General features: G+C 29.7%; 1 protein-coding gene across 5 annotated transcripts in view; it reads left to right on the top strand.

Annotated features, from left to right (window-relative positions):
• LOC127725467 (serine/threonine-protein kinase Sgk1-like) overlaps positions 1 to 19,485 on the top strand; it is a 58,830-nt gene extending 39,345 nt beyond the window's left edge. For all 5 annotated transcript variants that reach the window (XM_052232456.1, XM_052232445.1, XM_052232484.1 and 2 more), the window contains 11 exons: positions 1,628 to 1,718; positions 2,375 to 2,424; positions 3,433 to 3,490; positions 4,047 to 4,262; positions 7,157 to 7,269; positions 8,193 to 8,229; positions 9,407 to 9,493; positions 13,327 to 13,530; positions 13,774 to 13,911; positions 15,283 to 15,340; positions 16,031 to 19,485. In XM_052232456.1, coding sequence (XP_052088416.1) covers positions 1,628 to 1,718; positions 2,375 to 2,424; positions 3,433 to 3,490; positions 4,047 to 4,262; positions 7,157 to 7,269; positions 8,193 to 8,229; positions 9,407 to 9,493; positions 13,327 to 13,530; positions 13,774 to 13,911; positions 15,283 to 15,340; positions 16,031 to 16,146 — 1,168 coding nt within the window. In that variant the 3' untranslated portion in view covers positions 16,147 to 19,485. The remainder of the gene's footprint in view (positions 1 to 1,627; positions 1,719 to 2,374; positions 2,425 to 3,432; positions 3,491 to 4,046; positions 4,263 to 7,156; positions 7,270 to 8,192; positions 8,230 to 9,406; positions 9,494 to 13,326; positions 13,531 to 13,773; positions 13,912 to 15,282; positions 15,341 to 16,030) is intronic.
• The last annotated feature ends 468 nt before the right edge of the window (positions 19,486 to 19,953 follow it).

The following is a 19,953-nucleotide window of genomic DNA, read 5'->3' as shown; positions in this document are numbered from 1 at the left end:
GTTAACTAATTTGCTGTTTTATAGGCATTAATTTGAATTTCACAAAGTTTTTTTCTCAATTATTTTAACCAATTTTGTTGCATACACTTCACCATATACAAATATTAAATCCTTGATTTTATAAGAAAATTATCTAAATGTTGAACATAAAGTTATTGATTTAAAAAAAAAAAGATATTCAGTAAATCTTTCTTTCTTTTTAGGGAAGACAATTGAAAGTTGTTTGAATTAAACTATTTTTGTGTTGGTGGATTTTTCAGTATAGGTCATTAGAATTAACAATATGTTGCATTTACGACAACTAAATCAATATTTTTTACATATCTGGAAAATTTTAAGTGAAGTACTTTATAAGTATGATAAGTGTTTTGTTCCTGGAAATGAATGGACATTCTTTAAGATAATTGAACTAAAATAACATTAATGTAGACTATATTTTAATGTATTAGACTTATGAAAGGTATGTTAAAGTTTCTTTTAAAAGTTTGAAGTTTCGATACGAAAATTTGCCATAAATTATATATTTTGATAAGGCTGTTTATTAACCATTTTATTTAGCATATTAGGATTACTTTTCATCATTTTATATTCGAGTTATGTCATAAGTATGGTTATTGAATACGTACTTTGGTATCAGAAGAGAACTGAATAATATAGAGTACCGGGTCTTCATTCTTTGTTTCGATCTATTTTTTCTAATCAGGAAAGCTTTAGATAATAAAGAAGAACCTTGATTTTGTCTAGCTGCTCTTTTTAAGATAGATTTTTGTCATTGTTTATCAATACTATAACAGCCATTGAATGATTTTAAATAATGTTTGTATGTTTTATAAATCTTTGAGTGTTGTATTGGAGACTCTGAGGTATTGACACATGTTTTATTCTCAAATGACATATTTTTCTGATGGATACATATTTAGCAACCTTAATATAATACAAAAGATTAATTATGTTTAAGTTAATGAAATGAATTTTATGTTGTACATTATTCATTTACCTTTTGATTAAATCAGTAGATTATTTTAGTTATTCCTTTTGATAACACAATGAAAAATATTTGAAAGGAGTGCTCCTGTATTGATTGTTTTCATTTTTGTCCTGTGTAATGGACCTTTTCCAGAGGCTTTACTGACCATTGTTATATTCAGGTGACAGGGTTGTCTCTATTTTTTTGACCCTAGTAGTTTCATTACACACTGTAGTATGCAGAGCTTCTGGTTACTTTTGATTTAATGTTTGCACAAGGAACAGATTAAAGTTATTTTTTAATTACCAAGATTCTGGAAAAATGTGAACTATAAACTTGTAGTGATTGTAATTTTGATGGATTTACAAAATCTATAAATTGAACATTACTTAATATTAGGCTACTGTATATATAATATGGGCAGGTGCACTGTCTAATGTATAGTCCCTAAAAAAAAGAACTGTGTACTTCAAAAGCAATGAACAAGGTATAAGTTAAGACATAAATCCACCTGATGTTTAACAACAAATAACAGAATTGTGTTAAGAATATCTTTTCATTCATTAAATCAGGTTTTAACCAGTGTTGTGATGTTATAGTTAGGAATTCATATGGATCGTGCTAGCAATCTGTTAATTACGAATGTTTTTATCTTTTCAGTCCAGAAGTGCGCTCCTTCTTGTCACTAGATAATCCTCGAAATGCTTCGGAACCAGTAGATACAGACACCTTTGAGGACTCAGAAGCTATGGTAAACATTTTTGTATACACTTATGCCTTAGACTATTATTTAACATTGATTGATAGATTGGTGTCTAACATCACTTTCAACACTATTGTGCTATTTGGTGGCGGTCAGTTTTTATTGGTGGAGGAAGCCGTAGTGCCTGGATAACCACTGACCTTTGGTAGGAAAACTGAACATCCTAGTCAATTAAGATTGGAGTCGAGTGTACCTGCCCTGTGCAGGATTCGAACTCACAACCTCAGTGTTGACTGGCTAGTGATACAGTAGTTCAACTACCTTTTCACTCGGCCACCAAGGCCCCCTATTATTTATCAACAGTGGGAGACAAAGTGTTGTGGGAAATTCAGGTTAAAATTTTTATCCTGAAATCTTGAATGTAACGGTTTCATTGAAGTATTTTTTACCAGTGAAAATGTGTAAAATGTGTCCTTTGAATAGTATATATGTAAAAAATGTAAATGTCTGTAAATATGATATCTGATTTGAAATGGTTACCAATCATAATGTATTTAATATTAATTGATATCTGCACGAGAAAAAAATAAGAAAAATAAATTCATTGTATATATTGTATAATTTATGGTAGAATGGCAGATGTTTATTTAGTGTTTTATTCACATGAAAGAATATAACAATTGCAAACATTTTTTTTCTTCTAGAATGGCAAAGACAATAACCCAGTAAATCTTGGTCCAAGTGAAAAGACAAGGTACAAATTAGTTTTACAAGGTTTCATTAGTGATCATTTTACTGTTGTAGGTCATACATATGGTAAAAATGTCATCTGGATATTTATGTTTAATTTAGAAAAGCATACAGTAAATTTAATAATCTGTATGTTTGACATGTTACCTTTCTTTATGAGGTCATAACTTAATATATTTTATGTTTGAAATAATAAATATGGTAAAAACTTTAAAATGATTATTGCAGTATTGATGTTAACAAATTGATTAAAAATGATCTATTTGGAAAATTTCATATCAATTTGAATAAATGTGGTACTCGGTAGATGTTTTTTTAATGGTGCACTGTAGATATATTTTTTCAAAAGCTTGGTTAGATGGGTTATTGATTAATTTATATGGTTTATAGGACATATGGGTTTATATTAATGTGACAGTAACACAACAACACAACAACCAACAAGACATTTATAGGTCAGCATACAATCTTTAACACTGTCTATACAGTCATGACAGTATGTCTCTTAACCATCCTGATTCTAAACAAGTTGCTATAAGTTAATCAAAAACTACCAAAGATTGACAGTCTACATCAAATTTTGTGAAATAAAAAAAATACCCCATTAAGATAGGAAATAAGACAACCAACTGATATTTACCCCCCATTTCTCTTTATTTATATTCTAAGTTGTGTTATTTTGATACATTTACCTATGGGAAAAGGGTGCATCAGTCTTTAGAATAGAAAGTACTGGAATATTCATGAATTTGGAGTTATTTTAATCAACTTGCATTTGATTGAAAATATTTTATGACAGCAAATATTTAAAATCTCTTTTTTGTAAGATTTTAAATTGTGCCTCTTTTTGTCTGACTTAGCTGTTAAAGTACTTATTTTTCTCCTACTTGGTTAAGTATGTACCACCAAAACAATTTGATGCCACCCCCACATTTAGTATGCTTTGAACTGCATTGTTTTATACATATTTATTTTTATCTATGTTTTACTATTTACATCCTGTTTGTTTCAGTGTTAAACCAAGTGACTTTGAATTTCTGAAGGTTATTGGCAAGGGCAGCTTTGGCAAGGTGAGTTAACTAGTACTGTCCTAGGGCTTTCTTTTAACATGTATAGATGTTGACTCATAATTGCTTGATTTAAATCTATACACCCATGGGTGTTGGAATTAAATATTATGAAATCCTTTTCTGTAAACAATGTACCTGTGTATATCTATTTTTACATAACAGAAAGCTTTTTCTTGTTACAACATGATACATAGTTACATATTTCAATTATACAAAGTCAAGCTTTCAGTTATGTGAATGAATCAGACCTACAGAAGTACAGATTTATCACATAATTTTCTACTGGGGTTTGTATGGGAATGAGAAGGGTGGGGGAAAGGGTAAACATTGGTTTAAAAAACTCACATTCACAAGAAATACATTATTATTAAGATATTTTGTGTGCACGTGAAACAGCAGTTAATTCAAGATGTCAACTGATTGTTCATAAATAATATAATTCAAACAGGCAGGAAGCTACAAAATTTTATATTACAAATATTATCATACATGAATTTCACGACATTTGCATGAATTATGTTACATGTATTAAATTTTTACTTGTAATAATTTATAGGTGCTTTTAGCCAGACATAAAAATGAGAGTAAAATGTTTGCTATTAAAGTCCTACAGAAGCAGGCAATAATGAAGAGAAATGAAGTCAAACATATCATGTCTGAGAGGAATGTTTTGCTGAAAAACATCAAACATCCATTTCTGGTCGGTCTTCATTACTCCTTCCAGACACAAGATAAACTCTACTTTGTCTTAGATTATGTAAATGGTGGAGAGGTAAGCAAAACGATTAATTTGTAAAAAAATTCATCAAAGATACCAGGCTTATAATTTTGTATTGCAGACATGTGTTTCTTCTATAAAAGACTCATCATATATACTAAAATGATTCCAAAAAGTTTGTTCTACCTGTTTTATACACATGTTATTGCCATTGTAACAGTTGTTTGTGTACGTTACCATGGTCAATTTGATAGTCATATTGTCATGCATTCCTGTAATTTTTATATCTGATTACCAAAAAGTATCTTTGATCGTAATAATAAAGACTTCCTTCTCTATGTGGTAACACTTGCCTAATATGATAGAAAAACCATAGCACTTTAAATGCTGAAATAGATTTAAATGGGATTGAATTATGTAGGGAACCTGCCATAGATTTCAGCATTTTGTATATTAAATTTTATACTGAAGAAATTTAGAGAAAAACTGTGCAATCCTTGTAGGGGAATGTTCCTGATAATTTATGTGTAAATGCCTCAGTCATATAAGGCTTCTTATCTAACAGTACTTGCTTCACAGCTGTTATAGATAATGGCAATGAATTCAATAAAGTTGATACAGAATTACTAGAATAGAAAGACATGTGTTGTTTTTTTTGTGTCAGATAATTATTTATAAAAGGTTTCATAAGTTTCAGTTATGTAACAAAACAGATATCTTGTGGACTTGAACCTTGACCTTGGTTATTTTGGTATGAATTCTAAGTGTTCTTGGACAGATAACCTTGTCAAGCTATTTTTAGATTTTAACTTCATAAATTCACTACCTTTAAACATGATAAACATATCAAGAGAGAATTTATTGGATAAAAATAAGAAGATGTGGTATGATTGCCAATGACACAGAAATTAATAACTATAGGTCACCATATGGCCTTCTACAATGAGCAAAACCCATACAGCATAGTAAGCTATAAAAGGCCCCGAAATGACAAATGTAAAACAATTCAAACGAGAAAACTAGCGGCCTAAATTATGTACAAAATAATGAACGAAAACAAATATGTTACACAGCAACAAACGACATCCACTGAATTACAGGCTCCTGACTTGGGACAAGCACATACAGAATGTGGCAGGGTTAAACTAGTTTGAGTTGGGTACTTATACATCCCCACAACAAAAAGACACTTAAGTACAGATCTGAGAGTACTTGCAGTTACTGACAGCTAGTTCAAAGCCAATAACAACTAATAAAAAAAAGCATGCATCTAAGACTAAAATATCAATCAGTTCACATCCAACATCAAATGGATTTAGTGTAAAGACGTCATTAACAGTCAGAGAAAAACATGACCTTGTGCAATGCCAAGATACAGGTATCGACAGACTGTAAAGCCATGAATGTGCATATGTATATAAAAATAATATTTAGTTTGATTTTAATTTACTGATAACCAAATCAATATTAATACTAATAAACACAATATTCAAAGATCTAATTACAGTGTTGAATTGGTAACCTTTTAGAATAAATTTATTTAAGGGATCGATAAGTTTACCCAGATCGTTTCTAAATTTCCGGGCTCAGTAAACAACATCTCCTTAAAAATTAGTATCTGCTATCCCGTTTGAAATAAGTTTTCTAGAGGTACAACCAAACTTCAAAACTAAATCTTTATATCTATGGAAGAATTTAGTATGTTGTATAGACAGTTTCTGTTATTGAATGATTCCAAAACATTTGTTGTGCCTGTTTTATAGACAGTTTCTGGTATTGAATGATTCCAAAGAAATTTTGTCATCAGTTATATGTTCAGTTAATACAAACAGTCTGTTTGAATGATGTGAACTAAAGTAAAGTAAGGTAAACAATGCCCACAATTAAATTTGACTTTGTTAGAAATGTAAAAAGAAATCAGTGTCCATGAACATGAGAAAAAGATATCAGTGTTCATGAATATGAGAAAAAGAAATCAGTGTTCATGAATATAAGAAAAAGAAATCAGTGTTCATGAATATAAGAAAAAGTAATCAGTGTTCATGAATATAAGAAAAAGAAATCAGTGTTCATGAATATAAGAAAAAGAAATCAGTGTTCATGAATATACATTCTGACCTTTGATGTTATATTTTAGAGACATTCATTTAATATTAGTCAATAGTATATCATGAAAAATAACAAAACTGAAAAATCATTGTTTTGCTAACAAGACATTTTAAGGTTTTTTTGTTATTTCATGTTGAATGATGATGGAACAGTATTAAACACTATTTCGTCATTGTTTTTGTTTTGACCATCAAATGATATTTCTTTTTTGTTTCATTACAAATTTATTATTTCATCAATGTGCAAAATACATCACAACTATGTAATAGAGATGTTATTTGTGGTTTGAATGAGTACATTGTTTGGGTTCAAAAACCAAATCGATACATCTAACCACAGACACTTTATTTTTGTTATGCATTTCAAAAAAAAAATGTCAAACATGTTTTTATGAGATAAATTTAGATTGATTTTCTATTTTCAAAAGCCAAAATAGCAACATATTACCAAAAGAATATATGAGTTATGTCTAATATGTAAATGTTGTTATGAAATTACTTCAGTTTAGAATATTTTAAGTCTGTTTAGATTGATTAAATCCTACACTGGCAAGTCTTTTTTGTTATTGCATGCATTTGCAAAGATTATTATTCATAAAGATGTAAAAAGTTGTCACATATAATTTGACCTATCAAACTACATGTTTCATACAATCTCTGTTCACCTTTATGTTTCATACAATCTCTGTTCACCTTTATGTTTCATACAATCTCTGTTCACCTTTATGTTTGAACATTATTGTGTACTGACACCATATATTAAATTTTCAATGTTTATGCATACATTAACTGTAGAAGATTTGTATGCTATTATTTCAATTTTGTTTCTCTTTTTTCCAGTTGTTTTTTCATTTACAAAGAGAAAGATATTTTCCAGAACAACGTGCCAAATTTTATGCAGCAGAAATGGCTAGTGCTATTGGTTACCTTCATTCATTAAATATCATATATAGGTAAATACTTCTGTTACAGTCGTAGTAGTCTTTCTATTGTCTTCTTTTTATTACATGTATAAACAAATAAATAAAAATTGACTGTCCCGTTTGGAATATGTCACTTAGTTCACAAGTCTTGAACTTAAACAAGACCAATACTGTGTCTGGACCTGCATCGCATGGTGCTGTTTTAACAACCATCCTTACCAAAACGATAGGAATTTACAAAAATTCTGAGCAAAATAATTCAAATCTGTCCAAATAGAAGATGCACATATTCAATAGGTATACAATCACTGTTCACAGTTTAAGGAATGTTAAAAGAAAACTGTTGGAGTTGAATATGACATAAGCTAGGTACCCTTTATAGCATTCAATGGGAAAATGACTAATTTCGTCACTAAAGGAAATCTAAGAAAAATAATCCAAATCAGTTTCAAGTAGGTGGTGCACATCTTCAATCTGTTTGCAATCACTGGTCCAAGTGCTAGCCTGAGTGGAATTGTTACTGCTCTTGCCTTTGGTAAAAATCATGTGAACAGAAATTTGTTTAGTTACATTTTGAAATACAAGAAAAGAATTAAATCTGTCCAAGTACAAATTTACATTATGAAGAAACTTTTAATTAAATTTGCAAGCTGTTGAAATGTAGACCAAAAAGATTTTTATTAATCAAAATGATAATTTCTTGGAGATGACATGACAAGGTGTTATAATGGTAGACCACTATTTATATCACTGATGTACATTTCCTTTTGTCAGAGTCGTTTATAAATGACATACATGTATTTTGAACATTTTCACAGAATAAATTTTCTGGGACTTTCCGTAACAGCTAGTGTGTATGTTACTAATTACTTCTTCAAATATGATTTAGCTTTAAAAAAAAGTTAAATGTTTAATTTGAAAGCAGTAATTTTACTTTTTTAAACTTTTTTCAGAGATCTGAAGCCAGAAAATATTTTACTTGATTCAAAAGTGAGTAGTTTGCTAAATTTTTTCTTGTATTATATTTTAGATAAAAAAAACAAAATATGATGCAACACCCATCTGCAACTGATAATATAAAAATTAGGAGAGGTGGTATGATTGCCAATGAGACAACTATCCACCAAAGTTCAAATGAAGTGGATTTAAGCAATAATAGGCAACCGTATGGAATTTAGCAATGAAAAAACCCATACCGTATAGTCGGCTATAAAAGGCCCCGAAATATGAAACAATTTAAATGAGAAAACTAACAGCCTTATTTATAACAAAACAATTTACGAAAAACAAATAAGACAGACATGAACCAATGACAACACTGTTTTCAAAATGCATGAATATAGCATGCTCTAAAATAAAGGAAGTATGTTTCACTTGACCTCATAAACCACAGAAAATCTAATAATTTTTATTTTTAGTTTTCTATTATGTTCTTTTTTAATATATTCTGACCTGAGCATTAGTGTATATCAATTTTTTTTTTATAGAGTAGGTACTTTGAAAGTGAAAAAGACCTCATCTTACTAAAATTAAATAAAAGAAAAGAGAATATTTATGTACATAAAAACATTATATACATGTCACACAGCTGAGAGGGTGATAGATATGATTGTTACCCTGAGAGTTGTCAATTAAGGGGAAGTCAAGGTTGACATTGTTTTTCCGTTGGGTCACAAACTACTGTATCACCATCTCAGCTATGTGTTATTTAAAATATTATACTGAATGTTTTTCCGTTGGGTCACAAACTATTGTATCACCATCTCAGCTATGTGTTATTTAAAATATTATACTGAATGTTTTTCCGTTGGGTCACAAACTATTGTATCACCATCTCAGCTATGTGTTATTTAAAATATTATACAGAATGTTCTGTAATTAATGTCTTAAATTTTAAATTGAAATTAATAAACTATGATGTCATGTACATAATAACCATCCCTATTTATTAAAGTGCACAAATGATCAAGCGTCTCCATGACAGGTAATAGAATATAAGCCATGAGATGGAGTGGAATATCTCCCTCGTATTAACCAATCAAAATCTGGCATTTTAACGTGAAATATAAAAAATAACATAAACTCAAACTAATATTATTAAACAAAAACAAAGGCTAGAAGTTTCATTATTATTCTACATACTTATAATATAATAATATAATTTTAGGGTCATGTGACTTTGACAGACTTTGGTTTATGTAAAGAGGGAATAGAAGGCATGGGAACAACAAGTACTTTCTGTGGAACACCTGAGGTAAATATGCTTATATTTTTGTTTGTCCCGTCATTATTGAGGGGAGGGATGGCCACTGCTGTCAAGTGTCAAACACGGCCCTTAATTACTTCTTTTAGATTTTAATTTGCCTTAAAGTGAATCATGATTTTTCACTTAGTATTGTTGAGCTACCTTTAGCATCGACTTTTTTATCATTAAAAGTTATTTGAACGCATATTGTACCATTGATTGTCTTGTATGATACCCCATTCCCTCCAGTATTATGTGTAGTTTATTGTACTATTGATTGTCATGTAGGATACCCCATTCCCTCCAGTATTATGTGCAGTTTATTGTACCATTGATTGTCATGTATGATACCCAATTCCCTCCAGTATTATGTGTAGTTTATTGTACCATTGATTGTCATGTATGATACCCCATTCCCTCCAGTATTATTTGTAGTTTATTGTACCATTGATTGTCATGTAGGATACCCCATTCCCTCCAGTATTATGTGTAGTTTATTGTACCATTGATTGTCGTGTATGATACCCCATTCCCTCCAGTATTATGTGTAGTTTATTGTACCATTGATTGTCATGTAGGATACCCCATTCCCTCCAGTATTATGTGTAGTTTATTGTACCATTGATTGTCATGTAGGATACCCCATTCCCTCCAGTATTATGTGCAGTTTATTGTACCATTGATTGTCATGTATGATACCCAATTCCCTCCAGTATTATGTGTAGTTTATTGTACCATTGATTGTCATGTATGATACCCCATTCCCTCCAGTATTATTTGTAGTTTATTGTACCATTGATTGTCATGTAGGATACCCCATTCCCTCCAGTATTATGTGCGCTTATTGTACCATTGATTGTCATGTAGAATACCCCATTCCCTCCAGTATTATGTGTAGTTTATTGTACCATTGATTGTCGTGTATGATACCCCATTCCCTCCAGTATTATGTGTAGTTTATTGTACCATTGATTGTCATGTAGGATACCCCATTCCCTCCAGTATTATGTGTAGTTTATTGTACCATTGATTGTCATGTAGGATACCCCATTCCCTCCAGTATTATGTGCAGTTTATTGTACCATTGATTGTCATGTATGATACCCAATTCCCTCCAGTATTATGTGCACTTATTGTACCATTGATTGTCATGTAGGATACCCCATTCCCTCCAGTATTATGTGCAGTTTATTGTACCATTGATTGTTGTGTATGATACCCCATTTCCTCCAGTATTATGTGTAGTTTATTGTACCATTGATTGTCATGTAGGATACCCCATTCCCTCCGGTATTATGTGTAGTTTATTGTACCATTGATTGTCATGTAGGATACCCCATTCCCTCCAGTATTATGTGTAGTTTATTGTACCATTGATTGTCATGTAGGATACCCCATTCCCTCCAGTATTATGTGCGTTTATTGTACCATTGATTGTCATGTAGGATACCCCATTCCCTCCAGTATTATGTGTAGTTTATTGTACCATTGATTGTCATGTAGGATACCCCATTCCCTCCAGCTTTATGTGTAGTTTATTGTACCATTGATTGTCATGTAGGATACCCCATTCCCTTCAGTATTATGTGTAGTTTATTGTACCATTGATTGTCATGTAGGATACCCCATTCCCTCCAGTATTATGTGTATTTTATTGTACGATTGATTGTCATGTAGGATACCCCATTCCCTCCAGTATTATGTGCACTTATTGTACCATTGATTGTCATGTAGGATACCCCATTCCCTCCAGTATTATGTGTAGTTTATTGTACCATTGATTGTCATGTAGGATACCCCATTCCCTCCAGTATTATGTGCGTTTATTGTACCATTGATTGTCATGTAGGATACCCCATTCCCTCCAGTATTATTTGTAGTTTATTGTACCATTGATTGTCATGTAGGATACCCCATTCCCTCCAGTATTATGTGTATTTTATTGTACCATTGATTGTCATGTAGGATACCCCATTCCCTCCAGCTTTATGTGTAGTTTATTGTACCATTGATTGTCATGTAGGATACCCCATTCCCTCCAGTATTATGTGTAGTTTTGTAATTAAACTAGAAGAAATAAACCACATGTCCTGATAAAGATTAAGAAAGGCCAGAAATTCTCAAGAAAATATCTCAATAATACATAAAACAGATAACCAAGAATCACCAAAAATACTGGACCACATTTACCAATAACACACAACTCCTCCAAGAGGAATAGTTGTTCAAATAAACATCAACAACAAGAAACAACACATGGTCTAGATAGCCAGACTAGGTACAGGCACAAAATGTAGTGGGGTTAAACTAGTTTATCAGTGGAAATCTATTAATATGAAAAAGAGAAGTTTTATGAATTGACTGCAATTGCATCGAGGTTGTGATATATCTAAAAATCATTTTCTTGATACATGAGTATAGGGATGGCAGTATTATTTTCTTGATACATGAGTACAGGGATGGCAGTATTATTTTCTTGATACATGAGTACAGGGATGGCAGTATTATTTTCCTTTCTTAATAGTAGAAATAGGAAAAGTACTTATATAGTTAAATGAATATAAAATAAAGAGATGTGGTTTGATTACCAATGGGATAAATATCCACCAGAGCCAAAAGGATGAGGATATGAGCTAAAAGGGCACTGTACTGTACAGCCTTCAACACCAATACTAGCTATCTAATCCTATGTGTTTCACATCTTAATAACTTATCATACAAAATTACACCAATTATTCATACTAATATTTGTTCAATAATTTGTAAAAGCTTCTCTATAAAATGTAACTCTTAACGTGAACTCTATATAAAAGTACATCAAAACTTACTGTTACCCTTACGTAGATTGAACTTACTGTTACCCCTTACGTAGATTGAACTTACTGTTACCCCTTACGTAGATTGAACTTACTGTTACCCCTTACGTAGATTGAATTTACTGTTACCCCTTACGTAGATTGAACTTACTGTTACCCCTTACGTAGATTGAACTTACTGTTACTCCTTACGTAGATTGATATATTAATATTTTTAAACAACAGTCTGTCAATCATACTGACAATGAATGTCACTCTGTAATATTTGATTGAAACATAATGATGAATTTTAATGAAAATTAAATTGCAAAGTTCAATGTTATGTATAGTACTGACTAATAGCTTACATTTTTTTCTTTGTGGCATTTTAATTATAACACGAATTTCGTTTGTTCATAACACGTAGCAATGATTATATGCAAATCAAAAGATGAGCTTTGTATTTTAACCATTTATATAATTCATATAATGACAATCAGTTAATTAGGAATTGTATTCCTTATTTTAAGAAGGAAGATTTATTTAAGTGAATTTATTTAAGATAGATATTTTTTCCATCACAATCCGAATAAAGCATTTATTAAATTTCATCTAAACCATAAAAGTACATATATTTTAGGTAAACATTAGAATTTGTGGTAGTTGTTTGGATCTTTACACCCATTGATAATGATCTATTGTCACATAATAAACTACTTAATGAAGAAGCATGATATTGAATCACTTTTATGTCTAAAAAATAGAACAACAAACTATTTATTTCATGTGTAAAGTTGTCATTAAATATATTAACTTGTGACAAATAAAAAACAATGACACATATATTTATGATATTAGATGTTTATTTTTAGACACAAGATGTTACAGTCGAATAATTATTTATATCATGTGATCTATCGTGTGATATAAGTCCAGATGTCTGTTATCACCTGTTAAATTCTTAATTTAGACAAACATTGAATTATTTGGTTTCCGATGATTTGTGATCCTATAGCATGTATTAAAGAAGTAACATTAATTTTTCAGTATCTTGCACCAGAGGTGTTAAGAAAACAGCCCTATGATAAAACTGTAGATTGGTGGTGTTTAGGAGCTGTGTTATATGAAATGATGTATGGGTTACCTCCCTTTTACAGTCGTGATACAGCTGAAATGTATGACAACATTCTGTATAAACCTCTACGTCTTAGAACTAATGTTTCAGCAGCTGCTAGATCAATACTAGAGGGGGTAAGCATTAATAAAAATTTTTATGAATATATATAGTTTTTCTTTTAATTTTATTTTAAAATACATAAAGATAAAGTTCAGTGTATTGTGAAATAATTTGTTTTATATTTCATAAAGAAATTAGACAGCTCTTTCATTCACCCTCATAAAAAATAAGATGTGAAAGAAAATTCTTATACTTTTGATTAAATTCTTATGTTAAAGTGTTTGATAAACTATTTACTTTGTATTGTCTTCCAACAGCTGTTGCAAAAAGAAAAAGAACAAAGACTTGGTGCCAAGAAAGATTTCCATGAAATCAAAACTCATTCATTTTTCTCCGACATAAATTGGGATGATCTTGATAAGAAAAAGATTCATCCACCATATAATCCAAATGTGGTAAGTGATTTTAATGATCTTGTAAGAAAGAACAGTGTTACAACCAAAATTGTACAACTGTGAACCATTTTTTTCCAAATGGCAATTTATGTTTTGATCATATAAAAGAGTTTTGTGTTAAAATATCAGGTGTTGAGACCATTCTTTGCAAAAATGTAATTTATATTGTGCTATTTTAAAAATCTTAATAAAAAGTACGGGTCATTAAGATTTTTTTTGTATGGATTATAAATGGAAAGCACCTTTCTGTGAATAAAAAGCAAACTAAATGATAGAAACTAAAGCTAAATATTGAAAAGATAGCACTTATAAAATGCTTTCAGAACTAAGAATAAAAATTGTTATCGCCATATTCATTTTTTTGCTACATAACAAAATATGTAACTTTTCTGTACATTCCTATATAATACTACATTAACTCAGTTATCACCCCTGATATAACAAAGATTTATAAAATTTTGAATCTGATAATGAAAACATTTAAAGATGTAACCTTAATATAAAATCGTAAAAAGTTCTTCATTTGAATTGGTTTAAAAGTGCCATATGTAAAATCAGAATCAGTGCCAATGATCTCAAAATAGAAAGAGACAGGTATAAAACTTTATATATAGAAAGAGACCAAAGGCTTTGTAAGAAATGTACTCTAAATCTGGTTGAAGATGAACAACATTTTATTACTAGTTGTCCAGCATACAAAGATGAGAGGGAGATATTTTTCAAGGAGATAAACAGTATTTGTCCTAATTTTTCATATCTCTCAAAACAGGCAAAATTTGTTTGGTTATTTACTAATGAAAATTTGTCTGTACTTATATATTTAGGGAACTATATTATTAATGTATGTAATAACAATGATAATTGTAATGATTTTATGGTTCTGGTCCTGCCTGGAATTAAATGTATGTGATTTTTATAGAATGGAGATACATGTAATAACATCTGTCTGAACTTTTTAATGTTTCATTTCAATATATAAAAAAATGTTTTTCTGTTACAAATCATGATGTATTGTTTTATGTACATGTCATGCTGCCCATCAAGGGCCCTTGATTGGAATAATAAATATTCTTATTCTTATTCTTATTCTTATATTCATATTAAATTAATAGCCATTTTAGTGTATCATAAATAATTTATGCAATGACATTAAACAATGTTATAAAGTAACATTATATTTTAATCTGCTCTTACAATTTCATATATTGGAATTTTCATTAGTGACATTCATATTTTTAATAATATAGACATCAGTGTTTGGTAAACAGTGAAAAAAGTGAAGTATCATGTCATTTTTTTCTTCATACTATTTATATGATATTGTTATTTCAGCATTTCTAATGCAATACATACTTTATCTTTATTTTTCAGAGTGGACAGTTGGATTTGAAGCATTTTGATCCTGAATTTGTCAGAGAACCTGTACCTGGTAGGTTATACACTAGGAACATTTTAATGTTAAATATTCCATGAAAGTTTTGATATATATACAATTTTCATCATCAGTTACTTAGAAAATATTCAGAGAACTGAGTTGTAACTTGGTTGCACCTATAGTAAAGTCTGCTGCTGCTGTTTCTTCTTATCAATATTTATTTCAATACCTGAAATCTTTTTAAATAATTATTGATAACATGTAAATTGAATTGACCAGGCATCAGAAAATTGGTGAACACATGAATAGTTTCTGCTGTAAAAGAATATTGTCATTCAATGTACAGTGTATAAAAGTTAAGAAGAAACACCTGTTTTCACACAATACAGCTTTGAAGAATATCTATTTTCTTTGTTGCGCATATAATTTAATGTTGTGTAATGCAAGGAAATGTTTACAAGTGAAATATCTTTGATTATCTCCCCCTTTTTCTGCTTACGTAAAGGGGCATAACCAGCTGAATTCAAGTAAAATGTTACTTTTGATTACAAATTTTTTGAAGGAAGCATAAGATATGAGTTTAAACTCGAAAAATTGCCTAGGAACATTTTCAGGTCATGCATGATATTCAAATTTTTGTTTTTGTTGCTGAATTTGGTTTTTGATTTAACACTTAGATAAAGCTTTAAAATCAATTTCTGATGAATTAAGACAAAATTTTTAAAATATATTATTATTTTTCAGCTTCAGTTGGAAAATCAGCAGGAGGAGGTAAAATGGTTAGTGCTAGTGTGATGGAAGCAGACAATATGTTTCAAGGATTTTCTTATGTACCTCCAGCAGAAGATGCATTTAGCTAGTATTTACCAACCTAACTTCCTTTATAAGCATGGTTGTGATATTAATAAAAATCCTGTCCAACAATTTTCCAATTGTGAATTTAAGTTGTTAAATATTTATTATTTGTATATTATTTTTTGTTATATTGTTTATTGATACAAAAATAGACATTATTTGAGGAACCAGTGAATTTTGTGATATTCCTCTCTGACAAATTTTGAGGAGACTGTGAAATGGAATGTGTTCATTGATTTATTCTTTTAAATAGACTATAAACATAGACATACAGTGCAAGCATGGCTCAAAATTTTTACCAGTAAACAATGGAACTATACAGGATTTGAAATAAGAAATGGACATTACCCACCAAGTGACCATGGACTTTTGTTATTACTTTTGAATAAGGTGCTATATGTTTTTTTTGTATATTTTATTGTTAAGACTTATACACCTAAAATATTTTGTGATTTTTTTTTTAAAAGAGGCCAGTTCAAGTCACAAGGTTACATCATGGACTGTCATTCTATACTCAGTGCATTTTATCATTATGTGTTTTATATTGGGATGATTTTAACATTAATAATTGATAAAGTTTCAATATTACAATTGTGGGTTGTTCAAACTTTTTCAATAATGTATTTAGAGATGAATTTTAGTTGTCTATAATCATTCAAGTCATAAGTAAGCTATTGAGAAATCTTCTCACTTATTTCTGTTCAAAGAGTATTTCTACAGTTAAAATATATACTGTATTTCCAAATCTAATGTTTACAAACTTCTCCAACCGTTTGAATTCTTTTAACAGTGTTTTTATTGAGATAATATCATGTCCTATATATGTCTTATAAATGATGAAAAGTTCTGAGTATACGATAGTATATCTTGAATAAGATGGATGTATATGTATATTTTGAATAAGATGGATGTATATGTATATTTTGGACCAATAGTCTGAAAGATAGTCAGATTTTACCTCAAACCAGACAATTCTCTTAAAAGGGATGAGATTATATTCCCATTACATTCCATAGGGCATATATTTTTCATGGAAGACATTATAATATATTATTAAAGTTTTTTTTTAAAGTTATTTTTATATTTAATTTTAAACTTTTAAGATGATAAAATTATAAATTATTTATTACTTTTTGTCTTCAAATGAATCATGAAAAGATTTTCTTCCTAAGTTTCTGAAAGAAATGACCAAATAATATATATACAGTATCAGTTTATGATATAAAAAATTCAAGGATGTTCGCTCATCTTGTTTTTGAATTTTTGTCAGATATTCAGAATCCTCTGGTTTTATCCAAGTAGTGCTAATAAATATTTTGTCAGCTAACCCCTACTTTTCTTTTCATAATTTTATTACATATAGTTTAAAAGGCCATATTTGAAATTCTTATAAAATCCTTGTTATTTTTTCGTAGTTTTTGAAAGAAAAAAGGTGCCAATGTTAAATGTATGAAAAATCTAGAGAGAATCATTTCCCGCCAATTTTACAATGGCCTTATGTCTTGAAAACAAGGTCACAGACCCTTCATTTTTTTCTGCTTTTTTAGCTCCGTTATTTATATACTATCAATTTATAACAGCCTTTTAAAAAGCTTGTTATTTTGAAACGGAGTAGCGAACATCCTAAGACATTACAATGTTGTTTTAGTTTCATTTACAAAAAGTTAAGTCCAGTTCAAACAAACTCGTAACTGAATAATTGTAATTTTTGTCTAACAATTTTGTACACTAATAATATACCAGTATTGTTTTAAATACTGGTTTATAAAGGTATTACTGGTATTGGTAATCAAAGACAATCAAAAAAGTTGGATCAAAGGTCTGTTTGTGCAATTAAGCAGTCTTCATTTTAATACGATGAGTAAATGCCAAATAAGAAAAATGACTAGTCAGAATTATGCTTTGTGTGGGTGCCTTTAATATCCTAAGCCTTTTTGAAAAATAACTGACATTGCCACAATTTTGTAAATTTGAATACATTTCACTGAGAGTATTCAAACTAATTTGTTGTGAGTGGCCTTTAATTTAAAGTTTGAATAATGGTAGTTATATTAATAAGAGGTTTAAAATGACATACAAATGTTTTCTATCTCAGGTGTTACCTCAAGTGTGTATACTGACTTGAGAAAGAAAACTTTTCTGTTTAAAGGACTGTCATGTTGTAATGTATATTATTAGTTAATATATTCATATGTTTTGATAACTAAAATACTTACAGATAATATTTTTGTTATTTTTTTTGGTTACTTTTGTAATGAATAAACGTTTTTGGTGAGTATTTTCAGTCAAGATATGCCAAACTTTCTGTGAATGGAGAATGAAAAGATTTTGTTGTTTTTTATTCGGAAAGAGAAATCAGTTTGAGAATACATTTGGTTCCTTTATTTTTAGCTTATTTTCCAAAACTTATAATAGAAACATTAACTACTTTAATTCATATAAAGTGCTGTATTAGATTTTTACCACAACTTACTGTTGGGATTAACATATCAAATTTTCCACATGAAATATTTAATAGCCAAAACAGATGATAGAGTCTTCGCTGAAAGTTTCAGCCATTGTAAATTAAGAGGCTTTTCTTTGTTGAAATGGTATCTTGACTTTCAAGAGTTAGCTTACTTAAGGTGATTGATCCCCATTAATAAAGTTATACGAGATTCATCCTTCATTTTTTATTGTCGAGCCTACAACATTTTCGTCAGCAGCTTTGTTGTTGGTGGCATCATCATTTAGGTTCAGTCTGTGGGTAAAGTTTTTTTAGACATCAATCATGGAATTTTATGAAAATTGACAGAAGCTTTATCATAACCAAACAACTGCATGAGGAAAATTTATAAACTAAAGCAATCGCAGGCGAGACACAGGGTTCTGCTGATTTTTTTACTACAAAATTGTAGAATAACGATATATTATCATTCTTATAATTAAGATTTTTCTTTTATTGGTTGAGTTTATTTCTCATAAAAACATTTTTTGGAAAGGCATATTTGGAATTTTATTTAAAAAAACAAAACAACGAAAGTATTTTTTTCACAATGAATAACATTGACAACGGAAAAGATTAGGTTTTTTAGAAACAGATGTCATTAAACATAGTTGTATATTCATGATTGCTTTGTAAAGTATTTGGATAAAAAATTGTACACTTCATCTTGTAAAAGTATTCAACCTCATTTTAAATCATATATATGTAGCATTTTTAGAACACAAATTTTGTTTGTTCTTAACATTGTTTAGTCATATGCTCAATGTTAAAAGTTTTATTTTAAGTCAAAATGACTTTAAATATGTTGATATCTATGCAACTGGTTGCATACAATGATAAAATAAAATTGCAAAACCAAGTCTTAATTCAATTTTTAAATGCACTATTGAAAAAAGCAAAGAAAAATATACCTTCATGACTTACTTTTTGAGATATTTCGATGTTTTATTTTTGACTGTTTGAATTATAAGGTATAAGTTTGAAGGGCGAAGTGAGCTTTTTTCATCACTTGGCGTCCGTCGTTGTTGTCGTCGTTAACTTTTACAAAAATCTTATCCTCTGAAACTACTGGGCCAAATTTAACCAAACTTGGCCACAATCATCATTTAGGTATCTAGTTTAAAAAATGTGTCCGATGACCCCACCTGTCCAACCAAGATGGCCAACACGGCTAAAAATAGAACATAGGGGTAAAATGCAAGTTTTGTCTATTATTTTAAAAACCTTTATAAATAGAGAAAATCTGACAAGAGCATAAATGTTTAGAATGTTCAGCTCTACCAATTGTTATTGTACGTCAAAAGTGTCAGACAACTTCTTACAGGAG

Source organism: Mytilus californianus, unplaced genomic scaffold (genome assembly GCF_021869535.1).
Source record: "Mytilus californianus isolate M0D057914Y unplaced genomic scaffold, xbMytCali1.0.p SCAF_1, whole genome shotgun sequence".
Taxonomy (NCBI): domain Eukaryota; kingdom Metazoa; phylum Mollusca; class Bivalvia; order Mytilida; family Mytilidae; genus Mytilus; species Mytilus californianus.
The sequence above is the reverse complement of the archived record's forward strand: the minus strand, read 5'-3'. Positions and strand labels throughout refer to the sequence as shown.